The following is a 14,521-nucleotide window of genomic DNA, read 5'->3' on the forward strand; positions in this document are numbered from 1 at the left end:
GCAGGTTTGTCCATGTTATTGCAAATGGCAGGATTTCCTTCTTTTTCTTAGGGCTGAATAATATTCTATTATAATTGTATATACACAACATGTTTCCTTTATCCATTCATCTGTCGATGGATACTTAGGTTGTTTCCATATCTTAGCTGTGATAAGTAATGCTGCAATAAACATAGAAGTGCAGATATCTCTTTTAGATTTAATTTTCTTTGCATGTAAACCCAGAAGTGGGATTGTTGGATCATAAGAGTTAATTTTTATTTTTTTTGAGGAATCTCCATACCATTTTCCACAGTGGCTGATCCAATTTACATTCCTACCACCAGTGTCCAAGAGTTCCCTTTTCTCCACATCCTCTATAACACTTGTTATCTTTTTTAAAAAAATAGTCATTTTAACAGGTGTGAGGTGATATCTCATTGTGGTTTTGATTTGCATTTGCATTACCGGTGATGGATGATGCTGAGCACATTTTCATATACCTGCTAGCCATTTGTATGTCTTCTTTTGAGAAAAATCTATTCAAATTCTTTGTCCATTTTAAAATCAGGTTTTATGATTTTTTGTTTTTGCTGTTGAGTTGTTTGAATTCCTAGGTGTGTTGTATATTAGCCTATATACAATATGTGGTTTGGAAATATTTTCTCCCATTCCATAGGTTGCTGGGAAAATTGGATACGAGATATTCAGATGCAGAAGAATATCCACAGTTTGTTTCTTCACTCTATTGATTCTTTCCTTTGCTGTGTAGAAACTTTTCAGTTTGATGCAATTCTATTTGTCTATTTTTGCTTTATTATCTGTGCTTCTGGGGTCATATTAAAAAAACACACAAAACATTGCTCTGACCAATGTCAAGAAGTTTTCCCTATATTTTCGTCTATTATTTTATATTTTCAGGTCTTCTGTTTGTCTTTAATCTATTTCGACTTAACTTTTGCATATGGTGTGAGATAAGGGTCCATTTTCATTCTTCTGCACCTGAATATCCAGTATCCAATTTTTAAACACCAGTTATGAAGAGACTATCTTTACCCACTGTGTGATTTTGGCACCGTCATTGAAGATCAGTTGATTGTAAATGCATGGGTTTATTTCTGCACTCTCTATTTTTTTTTAAAGAAATTTTATTTATTTTAAAATATATTTTTTATTGATTTCTGAGAAGAAGGGAGAGGGAGAGACAGAAACATCAATGATGAGAGAGAATCATTGATTGGTTGCCTCCTGCATGCCCCCTACTAGGGATCAAGCCTGAAACCTGGGCATGTGCCCGTGACTGGAATTGAACCCGGGACCTTCAGTCCACAGGCTGACACTCCATCCACTGAGCCAAACAAGCTAGGGCCTGTACTCTATTCTGTTCCATTAGTCTATATGTCTGTTTTTATTACTATAGCTTTGTGATATATTTTGGAAGCAGGAAGTGTGATGTCTCTAGCTTTGTTCTTCATGGTTTAGCTGTTGGGGGTCTTTTGTAGTTCCATATGAATTTTAGAGTTGTTTCTGTAAGGGAATGTGGGCTGAAGACCTCCTGTTCAGCCATTTTGCTGATGTCACTTCTCTGTAGTTTTTTCTTTTGTGGTGTCTTTGTCTGGCTTTGGTATCAGGGTAATGCTGGTTCCTTAGAATGAACTTGGAAGTGCTTTCTCCTTTTTAATTTTGTAAGAGTTTCAAGTCTAAATTTGTCTTTAAATGTTTGGTAGTATTCAATAGTGAAGAAATCTGATCCTGGCTTCTTTTTTAATTGGAAAATGTTTGATTACTGATTTAATCTTCTTACTTGTTATTGGTCTGTTCAGATTTTCTATTTCTTCAGTCTTGATTCAGTCTTGGTAGGTTGTATGTTTTTTGCTTTTAAAAAATAATATATTTTTATTGATTTCAGAGATAAAGGAAGAGGGAGAGAGCGATAGAAACATCAATGATGAGAATCATTGATTGGCTGCCTCCTGCACGCCCTCCACTGGGGACTGAGCCTGCAACCCAGGCATGTGCCCTGACCAGGAATCGAACTGTAATCTCCTGGTTCATAGGTTGATGCTCAACCACTGAGCCAAGCTGGTCAGGTGGTAGGTTGTATGTTTTTCGGAATTTATCAATTTCTTGTAGGTTATCCAAGTTGTTGCCATGCAATTCTTTCAGTTTCTTATAATAATATATATGATTACACTTGGGGCCCCTGATAATATAGGATAATCTTCCCAGCTCAAGACTCTTAATCACATTTGGGCTGAATTATGTCCCACCCAAATTCATACATTGAAGTCCTAACTCCAGTACCTCAGAATGTGACTGTGTTTGTTGATGAAGTCTTTAAAGAGGTAACTAGGTTAAAATGAGGTCACTAGGGTGGAACCTAGGCCAGTAAAACCAGTGTCCTTATAGGAAAAGGAGATTAGGTCACAGAAATGCACAGAGGGAAGACCATGTGAGGATAGAGGGAGAAGATGGTCATCTGCAAGTGAAGGAGCGAAGCCTGAGAAGGAACCAACCCTGCCAACACCTTGATCTTGGACTTCCAGCCTCCAGAACTGTGAGGAAATAAATTTCTATTGTTAAAGCCCCCCCGGTCTGTCGTACTTTGTTATGGCAGCCCAACCAAACTAATACAGTAATATTTATAATGCTCCAGGGATTAGGACCTGGATATCTTTGGGGCTATTATCAGTACACTTGCTTGCCATCTGTCTATCAGAGTGTATAACTAGGGAAAGCAGGGAGTTTATAGATTTTGTTCTTAAAACAGTGTCTATCCTTAAGGAGTTTACATTCTGCTATGGAGAGTTCATTAAAAAAAAGGAAAGTCTAGAGAAAAAGAAGGCAGGGGCAGGGTGAGAAGGTGCTGCACAGGGGAGGGTAGAGGTTGCAATTTCAGGGGATAGGGAAGGACCTTCCGAGAAGGTGACATTTGAGTCAAGACCTGAAGGAGATGAGGGAGCCAAGCGCATTGATAGCTGAGGAAAGAGCATTCTGGGCAGGAGAGACAGCAGACGTAGAGGCCTGCAATGGGGGACTGGCTGCCCACAGAAAGAACAAGAGGGCCCGCATGGCCTGGTGTAACCGCATGGCCTGGTGGAGGGCTGAGTAGCAGGATGTGAGGTCAGAACAGCTGGTGCAACTCAGGTAGGAGCTTTTGAGCCTTTGAAAGGCTGCTGGCTTTGTGCCTGAGTGAGATGAGAGCCATTGCAGGATTCTGAGCAGACACATGACCTGAACTGACTTACATTGTAAGAGAATTGTTTTGGCTGCTGTGTGGAGAGAAGGCTGTTTGGAGAGCCAGGGCAGAATCAGAGAGCCAGTTAGGAAGCTGTGTAGTAATTCCAGGCACTAGCTGCTGGCGGCCCGCGGAGGTTGTGAGAAGTGGCTGGACTCTGGATATCTTCTGAAGATAGATCTATCGCAGAGCTTGCTGGCGAATCTGCTATGGGGAGTGGGAGGAGAGGATCCAGAGATGGCTCCAAGCTGCCAGCCTGACCCACTGGAGATGCTTTCTACTGAGCTGGGATGGTGGGGCGGGGTGTGGGGTGGGGAACCATGCTGTGCATTGATGCCTTTGAGACTTCCAGGTAGAGACATAAGAACTGGCCTTGGGTGTGCAAGGCTGCAGCTTAGGGGGGAGCTCTCTGCTGGAGGTATCGCTTTGGGAGTTGCCACTTCATGGGTTGTATTTAACGCCGTGAACCATAAGAAACCAAAGCAGCAATGATGCCCCCAGCTGGAGCTGGCCAACTTTCAGAGGCCAGAGAACTGAAGACGGATCACAAGGGATGTTTTTGTTGAAGGAATAAATGAATGAATGAATCTCCTTTGCCACTGTTCTTGGGCAGGCTGTCACTCCTCACTGATGGCCACAGCAGTCCCCTGTGGGTCTCCATGAACCCACCCCCTACCAACTTCAGATTCACCTTCCATCTTTTCTTAGCTCTGCCCTGGCTCACTAGGGCACTCCCACTGTCCTGCCCTCTAGGCCTTTACACAGGCTGCTCTCCCTGCTCGACAGGCACGATGCTCCTCCCGGCTTTATTCTTTGCCTGATAAATTGCTTTTTGCACTCTACTAGCCTCTAGGAAGCTCTCTCTGAGCATCATCCCATCCTCTTTCTCTTTCCATCCCACTCCTTCTGCACTGCACAGGTCCTTTCAAACAAATGCGTCTTCTAGTTTTTAAGAGTCCAGTCTGCCTACTCCATCCACACTCCCAACAAATAGCTCCCTAGCCACCCTTCTGACTTAAGGGTGTGTCACTGGCCCTGGAGTCTGCCCCAGGAGGTCAGATGCAGGCATGAGGCCATGTGGTCCCTGAAGTGGACTTGGTGGTTTGGGGAAGGAATTCCGGAATCTGGTTTCCAGAGCTAGTCCAGAAGGGAGTGGTAGGCATGGCCCCAGGCCCCATGGATTTCTGGCCCCAAAGGGAGGGGGATGTCTCTGCAGATGGGTGCATCTAAGAGTGGTACTGAGTCTCCAGTGCCACCTGCAGGTGACATTTGTTATATTTTATTTTATTTTATTTTTAAATGAAAGTTTTAGTGTGTGTGGTTTTTTAATACATTTTTATTAATTTCAGAGAGGAAGGAAGAGGGAGAGAGAGATAGAAACATCAATGATGAGAGAGAATCATCAATTGGCTGCCTCCTGCACACTCCCCACTGGGGATCGAGCCCTCAACCTGGGCATGTGCCCTTGACTAGAATCGAACCTGGGACCCTTCAGTTCACAGGTTGACGTTCTATCCACGGAGCCAAACTGGGCAGGGCTGTTATGTTTTATAAGGCAGTGAAGTGGTACCTTACTTGGCCATGTGTGAGAGTGGATGTTTCGGAGGAAAACGCATCCTCTAGTTTTCGTAGGTAGGGCCGTTTTCTCCTTTCTGTACTGCTGTTCACCAAGGCCAAGGGTTTGGTCTGGATAGAAGGGTCACTTTGTCTACTCCTCCCCTCCAGCTGCACCCTCAGTGCTCAGAGGCTGTCACCAGTCCCTGTGCTCATCTTAGTTGTATGGGGCAAGGGCTGGGGACTGCGTGGCTGGGTAGGTCAGCCCACCTCCAGAGGAGACCCACCGTGGGCAGGCATGTGTGGCAGAGGGGAGGTGGTGGTGGTGGTGGGGGGGGTTGAGGGGGGACTGGCCGGCCCTGTTTCCCCTACAAAGGTGTTTTCATTGTTAAAGGACAATCCAAACTTGGAGAAGGATCAAACCTCGGAAGCCAACAGCAGGGGATTCTGGTGAGCAGCCCCCCAAATACACCTTGAACAGTGGAGGTTTCCCAAGGCCGAGCCCTGTTCCCTATCTGGGCTTGGAGCCAGCGGCAGACGAGGGGATTACAAAGGAGGCCAAGACACAGTTTCCTTTAAAATATTTTCATTTATTAGTCTTTTTTGAAGCAGTTAATCCTCTTTTCTTATTTTAAAAAATGTGTGTTTCATCCAGAGTTATACCAAAGTGATTAAAATGAATTTTCTTCTGGGGATATAGCTCCCCAGATCAGAAAAAAAAATTTTTTTTTCAATTAATCACAAAAATAAAATCAAGAGAAAACATCAACAATCAAAAATAATCCCCAAATATCCAGGACAAAAAATAAAATATTTATTGATCTATCACAGCGAGACACAAAGAGATGGGCGGGGCAGGGTGGGAGATGCTGTGAAGTACAGTGGCTCGAGGGATGGATGGGGGGATACAGTACTGCGTGGGGGGACCCAGGTTAGGGAGGAGGTTCCTGCCGCCCCAGCTGGCACCGCGCCTCACACCCTAGGCCCCTTTGTAGGGGTGTGTGTGGGGGGGCAAAGGCAGGGCACATGCTGCCATACAGGTTGACCAGGTTGATGGTTGGGGTGCCCAGCCAGCTAGTGGTGCCAGGTGGACAACTGAGGGCAAGGATGGATGGATGGATGGATGGATGGACAGATGGGCGGATGAATTCCACAAGAGAAAGAGGGCTATTCCCATTGGGGTTCTTCTGATCTGAGGTGCCCCCGATATAGGGAACAGTGATTGGTGGAGGAAAAGGGAGCCAACGGGGCCAAGAGATGGTGTGACCGAATCCAGCTTGAGGTTTGTGATGCTTGGGTACCAACTGGACCGCAGCCAGGGGTGGGTCCTGGTGGGCAGGGGGAGGTGGGACTGCCTAGGAAGTGTCTGCACCATTTTCAGAGGAGCCCCAGGGAGGGGGCTTCCAGAGGGGCTGCCCTGCCCTCCTCCCTCCCCTGGGAAGATGAAAGCACCAGCACTTAGCACCGAGTTCCCCTGGAGATGGAGAGTGTATGGAGGGGGAGCTCCTGGGTGGGAAGGGGGTGGGGGCAGGGGGCCAAGCCCACCCACCCCTCGCCTCTGAAGTAGGGTCTTCCCAGGGCCCACTTGGCCACCGTTCTCTTGTTTCCTTGTCCTGTGGATTTCCAAGTCCGCCCGGCCAGCCCTGTCCCCTCCAGAGGTGGGACGTAGGCGGGGGCGTAGAGGGGAGGGTCACAAAGGGTTTACATTCTCCACCAAGCAGTAGCACCAACGTTGATGAGGTCGTGAGTCAGGGGTCCTGGGAAGCTCACTTTCTCTTCCGGCCACAGGATTTCCCCAGGCAGGCTCCACCTGGGTGGGAGGGGCACACACAAGGTTAATCTGGCCCCTCCCCGTTGCTGCTCACGCCACTGCCCACTGACCAATTCCAACATCATCACCGTGGGGAACAGAGGACCCAAGAAGCCTCCAGAAGCCTGGGCTCCACCCCAGGCCAAACTCATCGTACAAACTCCCACTGGACAGGTGAGTGGGACCAGGGCTCAAGATGTGGTTGATGAAACTAAGTCTCAGAGAAGGGAAGAGGCCAGGCCATGGGTCCAGGTCTGGGAAAGACTGGGCCTGGGCAAGGTCTCTATACTCTGAATCCACCCCATCTGGGAAGCCTTTAGTGAGTGACTCAGAGCACCCCCCAACAAGGGAGATAGTGTGACAAACATTCCAGTGCCTCAAATAAGTAAACTGAGGCCCAGAGAGAGTGAGAGCCTTACTCATCCACAGTCAGTGGCTAACTTGGGACGGGACCCCTGCCCTCTCCTGGGGAGGGTCTGATTGGGAAACCTTGTTTCTAATCATCAAGGCACCATTTTCTGGTTGGAGGGCTGGAGCAATTCCTACCCCTGTGGGAGATAGACATGGCTTGTTACCGCCACCTGGTGGCAGTGAGAAGCCAAGTGGGGCAGGGACAGGCTGTGCGAAGCTCATCCAGGGTGCTTGGAAAGCAAGAGGCTATGGCCACAGGCACCACTGGGCACCCTGGAAAGGGCCAGGCTGGCCTTGCCTCAGCTGCCTCATCTGTGTAGCGGGAAGCAGGCGGGGGCAGGCGGGAGGGGGTGGTGGAAGGGAATCCACAGTCTGAGCAACCGTAGGGGTGGAGCTGCGGCTTCTTTGGGTCTCCCTTGGGCATTGTTGGGAGGAGCTTGGGAGGTGGTGATCAGGACCCACCCTGCACACTTCCAGCAGCGTGTGTGCACTTGTGAGCAAGGGTGTGCCTCGGTGCCAGGTAGTGGCCCCTGCCCACTCTGCCCAGCCTGGGCACCCTGCCCACCCTTCAGATTTCCCTAACCCTATGGCTCCCATCATCTCATCCATTTTCTCCCTCTGTGTCTGCTTCTCTGACTTCTTCCCCCCTCCTCTCCCTTCTCTTTCTCTTGGCTCCTTCCTGAAAGTGGGCGGGGGGTGGGGAGGTCATGTGGGCATCAGGGAGGCAGGGACTGCTAGGCCAGGCCAGGCTGGGTGAGTATGGAGGGTCCTTGGCCTACTCTCAGCTCTGATCAGCTGTGTTGGAGGCAGAAGAAGGGATGGGTGAGCCGTACAGCTCCTCCAGCCTCCCCACTGCTGCCAGGCTTAGTCCAAACGTGCTCCCCACTCTCCCAGACTGATGGGCCCAGCCTCTGCCTCTGTCTCTGCCCCTCCTTCCATACTGTCTTCCCTGCTCCACTCACCTTGGTACCCTAGAGCTCCCAGGGCACCTCCATAGGGCTTGGGAGGTTTGCCTGTGGGAGGAGAGGTAGGGATTGGGGAGGGGACCTGGCTTTCCTGCCTCTCTCAGGACCCCCACCATATAGGGCCTGGATCCTATCACCGCAGGTCTGAAGGCCTTGCGGATCATATCCTGCATATAGAGGTCTGAGCAGCTTGGAGGGTGCCCCTCCCACCATAGCCAGACCCAGCCTTGCCAGCTAGCATGCTGGTATCAGAGAGGTTTTGACCCCCCCCCGGCTGCCTGCCTGATGGACCTTGCTCTTCCCTTACAGTTTCTTCCTTTTTCTATGGCAGCTTGTCAGTCTCAGCACTTAGACCCCAAGCTCCAGGGTGACCCAGGTCCCTGTCTCAGTCCGGGTGCCTAGTCAAGTGCCAGGCCGGGACCTCTAGGAGTCAGAATCCTTGCCTCCTATCCCCACACTCCAGGCCTGAACCGTCAGCTTCTGTGGTTCCCCTCAAGCCCCCACACCAGAGGCCCAGCCAAGGGTGTGGTCATACTAGCCACTCCCTCAACAGGACTCTTCCCCCCTCCACCCCAGGAGAGGAGCTCAGAGCATTGCTTGAAGTGGGGCCCCTCCTTCTTCTTGCAGACTCACCGCCAACTCCCAGGCCCCCAGCCCCGACTCCGGCTCCGCCACCTGCAACACAGGAGAGGGGCGGTGAGTGTGCCACTTCTGGGAGTTGCCAAGGCCTCCTGGCAGCATGGGCCTCGCTTGAGAGGGGCCAGGTTCTGGGCTTGGGAGCCTGGCTCTGCCTCACTCACTGTGTGACCTTGGGTCAGTCCCTGGTACTCTATGAACCTCAGTTTACCCCATTTGGAACTGGTGTTTCAGAAAAGCTGATGCTCCCTGGCCTTGCAAGGGGGGAAGAGAAGAATAAAGGGAGCCCAGCGCGGTGTAACCTGAGGATAGGGGACCCCTCCTGGGGCTTGACCTAGCCCTCCTGAGCAGGAGATGAAGCAGGGGAGGGGAAGGCTTGGGGCCAGAGCTGCAGCACAGGGCACAGGGTAGGAAGCCGGGGCATACCTGGGAAAATAGGAGACAATCCGAAGCCAGGTCTTCCAACTCCTGCAGGAGGGACTTGGGGTTGGCATGGGGCAGGCCCCACTCCAGCCTCGCCCCCTCTTTCTCTCTGCCCACTACCCCCCTCCCCTTCTCCATGGTCAGAGTGGCTTTCTTCACAAACCTTGTCCCTGCCTCACATCCTGGTGTGGGACCCCATCGCCTCAGCTTGCCAGCCTGGTGCCTGAGGCCCACGGTGCCCCTGACACTGAGGCCTGCCCCTCTGCCCAGGATGTTTCCTTTCCTGGACTGTTCCCTCTCCCCTCTGTCCTCTCCCCTCTCCCCTCCCCCTTGTGGCCTTGTGCTAGCTGCAGTCCCAGGGTTGCACAGCAGAGATGGCCCTACCTGCACCAGGGAATGGCCTGGCAGCTCCTAGGACGCCTCCAAGGCCAGCGGCACCTGAGAAGAGGGCAGATGGGGTTTGCGACAAGGTACAGTCTGAGGAGTCATGAGCCTCCCCTCCGGGTTCTGGGGCCAGGGAGACCCCGGACAGGCTGTTAGGACTGAGCAGGCTTGAGGCCTGAGTGGGTGAGACGGGTTGGTCAGGATGGGGCATATTAGCAGCCTACAGGCCTGGGCAGGAGGAGGGCAGCAGGGAGCCACTCACCATATTTGGCTGCTTTAGCAGCTGCAGCTGGGGACACACCTGGGGAGATGGGGTGCATGAGAGCCCAGAAATATCCCTTCCCTCCCAGTCATGTCCCCCTTCTGACCTGCTCACTGTTTACCATCTGCCCACCGACTCATCCTTCCGCCATCCCTCCACCCCTCCTTTATCCAACTTTCCAAAAGTCTTTATTAAGCACCTACTGTGTGTCCAGTCTTGTGGCACACACAGGAAGAGACTTCAGGCAGGTTTAGGTAGGGAGATACAATGACGACCCAAGAAAGAGTGACATGTCAACACAAGAACAGCCAGGATGGCAGAGACTTTGGAAAAGTAATTCCGTCCAAGCTTTGGTTTTCTTCCCCAGCAAGTGGGCATGACCATCATTATCCCAATGAACTCCCACTGGATGTGGTCATGGGGGTGGAAGGAGAGGAGAGGGAGAGGGAGGGTCGGGTCCCAGCTGCCAGAAGCAGCCCTCGCTCCTGCTCGATCAGGCCCCTCGAAACGCCAGAGGAGCCAGAGAAGGGGGCAGACCCACCACAGCCCTGAGTGAGCAAGATGTGGCAAATGGGAAGGTCCCTCTCTCTCTCTCTCTCTCTCTCTCTCATTCACACAGAATAAACTAATAGATTCTAGAGCAGCCTCTTACCTCCAAAGCCCCCAGCCCCTGGGACACCTCCAAGTCCCAGTCCTCCAGCTCCGAGCCCGCCAGCTCCGAGTCCACCGGCTCCCCCAAGGCCTGCGGAGAGAGCTGGGTGTTAAAACCCCATCCGCGAGACCCCTGCCGCTCGACTGTGAAGAGCTGAAGTTTTCCTCCCAGTCCCCAGGCAGTCCCCAGGCGGAGCCTGAGCTTCCAGAGCCTTTACCACCGACGTGGGGTCAGGAGGTGGCTGGGCCCTGGGGGGAATAGTGCTCCACAGTGCATGGTCTGAGGCCCCCCAAACCCTGGGGACTGTTGGCAGCCCCCACCTCTACACAGCGCTCACCATATTGGCCAGCTTTGGCAGCAGCCTTGGCGGCAGCAGCCGCAGCAGCAGGTCCGGCTCCTGAGGACACAGAGGGAGCTCAGGGAGCAGTTCTCCACGGTCCGTCTCCCTCCCTGCCCAGCCCCTCCTGGGGTTTCAACTCACCTGCCACACCACCTGGGACACCTACTCCACCAAGACCACCAAGGCCTCCAACCCCGCCAAGGCCCCCAGGCCCTCCTGCTCCTGAGAAGAGGGGCAGAGTCAGTCCCCCATTTCTGAAGGACAGGGTCTCCCTGACACAGGGGCATTAGTCAAGCAGACAGGTGATCGAGGCCACGTGACCCAGTGGAAGGAGCACTGGACAGAAGTCCATTCCCAGACACCTGGGCCCATGTCCTTGACCAATCAGTCAAGAGTGAGCTTCCTTGCCCGGCCAGTGTAGCTCGGTGGTTCAATGACAACCTATGAACTGGGAGGTCACGGTTCGATTCCTGGTCGGGGCACATGCCCAGGTTGTGGGCTTGGTTCCCAATAGGGGCCATGCAGGAGGCAGCTAATTGATGATTCTCTCTCATCATTGATACTTTTCTCTCTCTCTCTCCCTCTCCCTTCTTCTCTGAAATCAATAAAATTCTATTTAAAAAAAGAAAGAAAGAAAAGAGTGAGCTTCCTTGGGCCTTGGCCTACCCATCTTTTCTCGTTCCCCCTGGGCTAGCACTGGAGCCACAGGTGGCCACAAGCTGCGGAGGAAGGAAGACTAGCCTCAGGTACTGACAGTCCTGGGTTCCAATCCTGCTTTCTCCACTCATTAGAGCCTCTCTGAGCTGCCATCTCTCCCTAAAGGAGATGATGGATCCTTACCCCACTCACCCTACAGGTGTTTGGAGAGTGAAAGAGCACACCATCGGGGAATGTGCCCTGAGTTTTGAACTGTTGTCCCGAGCAGAGCTGCTACGAATAGCGGCAGCAGGAGTTCCACAGTTCTCGGTGCTTCTCACAGATTAGCCTGCCTATTATTCATTGCAACAGGAAAGGTGGGGACTATCGTCATCCCCACTTTGCAGATGAGAAAATTGAGACACAGCAGAGGTTAAGCAATATGCTCAAGGTGCCACAGGCAGGAAGTGGCTTTGGAGCCTGTCCCCTTAGCTGCTTTGTTTCCCTGGCAAAATGCACTAGACTCCGGCTGGCAGAGCAGCCAGCAAGGAACAGGAAAAGGCTTGTGGGTCACCAGGCCCGCCAGGGGTGGGACTGAGGAGACTGGGATTTTCCGAGGTGGAAACTGGCCCCAAGTGGACTGGCCGGGCTGATTGGTGTTTCCCTGGCAGGGGCCCTGGCCTGGCTCTCAGAAGGCCAAGAATTCAGGGGCCACAGACAGTGTGGGTCTGGCCAGCCAGGGCTGCTGAGTGCCAAGTGGAGGGGCAGGCTTGTCTGCCACGTCTTCGTGGCTCGTGGCAGCGCAGTCATGCTGACTGGGAAATGGGCGGGGGGCCGGGGTTCTGCTGGCCAGGAGGCAGAAGCTGCCTCGCTGACAGCAACCCTGCCCTGGGCCCACAAACTGAGGGCCAGAGGGGGCCCCTGGGGACCACGGTTTTCACCAAGGTGGACTTGCACCCAGGGAGGCCGGAAGTGTGAGGGGCCTCTTTGGTTGTCCCAGGTCTGGAGGCTCGATAGGCATTTCATGGGCAGGAGCCAGGTCTGCTAAGCTGTCATGAACGTGTCCTAGAAACTGCCTTTTTCCACCCTGACCATCCTAGCCCTGTGCTGCAGGCGCCGGGCATGGGGCCCTGGCCCAGAGGGAGGGGAGATGGGTGACCAGTGCATCAGGGATGGTGGGGCATCAGTGGAACCAACCGTGGTGGCCAGTGTGGGGGCACTCACCATATTTGGCTGCTTTAGCAGCAGCCAAGGATCCAGGTACTGCAGAAAAAGGAAAAAGGAAATGTGGGGTGGTCAGCAGCTGAGCTCTGTGCTGAGGGGTACTGCTTCCTCCTGGGAGCCCTCCCTGCCTTCCTTGGTCTTCTTTGCTCCTCTCAAAGCCCTGAAGCTGTGGCTCCCCAGCAAGGAGCTCACCCTGCCCGGGTAGATCTCCGGTCACTAACCATGTCTCTGCCAGTCTGGTCTGGGAGCACTTGAGGGCTGGACTGTGCCTCCTCCTTCCCTCTGCCCCTCCCAGCCCCTTCAGGCTCAGTAACCACCAGGTGAGAAACTGGAGCTCCTAGTGGCCACAGTGTACTGCTGAGGTCAAGCCAGGTGGGCCCACCCATGCAGCCTGGGGCTTCCTCGCCTGGCCTGCCCCCCATCTGTTACCCTAGTCATCTGACTGCTCAGGAGAACCTAATGGGGAATTCACTATGAGCCCTTCGATGAGGTGCTGGGGGATGTGCTGGGAGGGAGCATGCAGTCTCCCTTCTCTGAGCTCAGGGGTCATTTCTGCCCAGGCTAGAAGGCCTCTCACCTGCACCCGCACCTGCCCCAAAGCCAGGAACACCAGCACCAGCCCCAAATCCGGGAACACCAGCTCCAAATCCGGGAACGCCAGCACCAGCTCCAAATCCAGGAACGCCAGCAGGAAGGCCAGCGGCAGCCCCTGGGAAAGATGGGCAGTGGGATGGTGATAGCAGGCAGGAAGCATGCCCCTGTGGGGTGTCCTGCCCGGGAGCCGAGATAGGCCCCAAGCGAAGGGGCCAGACCCCTTAATCCACCCTCCGTGCTGCCACCAGAATGGCCTTCCGAGAGCTCCCGCTGACCACCAAGTCCAGCCCCTCCCCCCGCTGGCATTCAGGGCTGCACACTCACGACACCGCTTTCCTTTCCAGCCCAACCTCCACTCTTCCCTCTGGATGAACTCATTTAATTCTCCCAACAACCTCCTGCAGCAGGCGCCATCAGCACCCACATGTCACGCCCGAGGACAGGAAACTCAGAGGTCACTCAGCTCGTGTGGGGCCCAGGATTGGAACCTGGGTCTCTCCTTTGCTAAATCTGCATTTCCAACCCCTTGTCTGCGGCCTCGGGGACCTCCCAGCCTGCAGTGGACCTGAGAGCCTGCATACTGTGGGGCCCAGCGCCCGCCGGGGCCAGGCTGGGCCAGCCCGCGCTTGGTGGGTGAGGAGGGAAAGCCAGGCAGGGCACTCACGGAGCTGGGCTTTGGCGGCCAATTGAGCAGCAGATTTGGCGGCACCCGGGGTCCCTGCTCCTGGATGGAGAGGAGGGGGTGTCAGGGTGTCAGCCACGGAGGATTCAGAGGCTCCTCAGGCCCACTTTCTCACACAACTTACCTGTAACGCCGCCGGGGCCAATGCCAAGACCAGGAACCCCGCCAGCACCGGGGAAAACGCCAAGGCCGGGAACCCCGCCAACGCCAGCGCCAGGGCCTAACCCTACAAGAGTGAGAAGAACTAATCCTTAACCCAGTCTCAACCAAGGAGGACAGAGCCAATGGAAAGAGCAGCGAGCTGGGAATCAGGAGCCTTGGGCTTTCATCCCCGCTAGGGCACAGATTGCTGTGGACTTTGGGCAAGTCATCTTCTCTGTATGCGTCTCAGCTTCCTTGTCCCTAATATGAGGCATGTGTAGGGTCAGGAGTTCTTAACCTTTGGAGGGACAAGGACCTGTTTGAGACTTCTGAGGGTGGTGGAAGCAGAGCTATGTGGTCAAGGGTGCTCTACAAGACAGGCAGACACGGGTTCAAAGCTCAGCTCAGCCACCATTTAGCTGTGTAACTGTGAGCAAGTTACGTAAGCCCTGAGAACCTCAGTTTCCACATCTCTAAAATGGGAATGATGCTAACAACTTCATAAAGTTGCTGTAAGGATTGCTTCAGCAAATGGCAGCTTTATCTAAAAAGGGGTTGTTTGTCATATGTGAGTTTGGCGGGGGGGGGGG

General features: G+C 53.3%; 1 protein-coding gene across 8 annotated transcripts in view; it reads right to left on the reverse strand.

Annotated features, from left to right (window-relative positions):
• Positions 1–5,563: 5,563 nt before the first annotated feature.
• The window catches only part of ELN (elastin), a 32,094-nt gene continuing 23,136 nt past the window's right edge, over positions 5,564–14,521 (reverse strand). For 6 of the 8 annotated variants that reach the window (XM_015570255.1, XM_015570260.1, XM_015570257.1 and 3 more), the window contains 13 exons: positions 13,915–14,016; positions 13,773–13,832; positions 13,092–13,223; positions 12,515–12,553; positions 10,796–10,876; positions 10,652–10,711; positions 10,315–10,404; positions 9,663–9,701; positions 9,401–9,454; positions 9,020–9,061; positions 8,591–8,632; positions 7,955–8,005; positions 5,564–6,581 (listed from right to left, as the gene is read on the reverse strand). In XM_015570255.1, coding sequence (XP_015425741.1) covers positions 6,538–6,581; positions 7,955–8,005; positions 8,591–8,632; positions 9,020–9,061; positions 9,401–9,454; positions 9,663–9,701; positions 10,315–10,404; positions 10,652–10,711; positions 10,796–10,876; positions 12,515–12,553; positions 13,092–13,223; positions 13,773–13,832; positions 13,915–14,016 — 836 coding nt within the window. In that variant the 3' untranslated portion in view covers positions 5,564–6,537. The remainder of the gene's footprint in view (positions 6,582–7,954; positions 8,006–8,590; positions 8,633–9,019; positions 9,062–9,400; positions 9,455–9,662; positions 9,702–10,314; positions 10,405–10,651; positions 10,712–10,795; positions 10,877–12,514; positions 12,554–13,091; positions 13,224–13,772; positions 13,833–13,914; positions 14,017–14,521) is intronic. The other 2 variants (XM_015570259.1, XM_015570262.1) reach the window with 2 other exon arrangements.

This window comes from Myotis davidii, unplaced genomic scaffold (genome assembly GCF_000327345.1).
Source record: "Myotis davidii unplaced genomic scaffold, ASM32734v1 scaffold726, whole genome shotgun sequence".
In the NCBI taxonomy this organism is placed as follows: Eukaryota; Metazoa; Chordata; class Mammalia; order Chiroptera; family Vespertilionidae; genus Myotis; species Myotis davidii.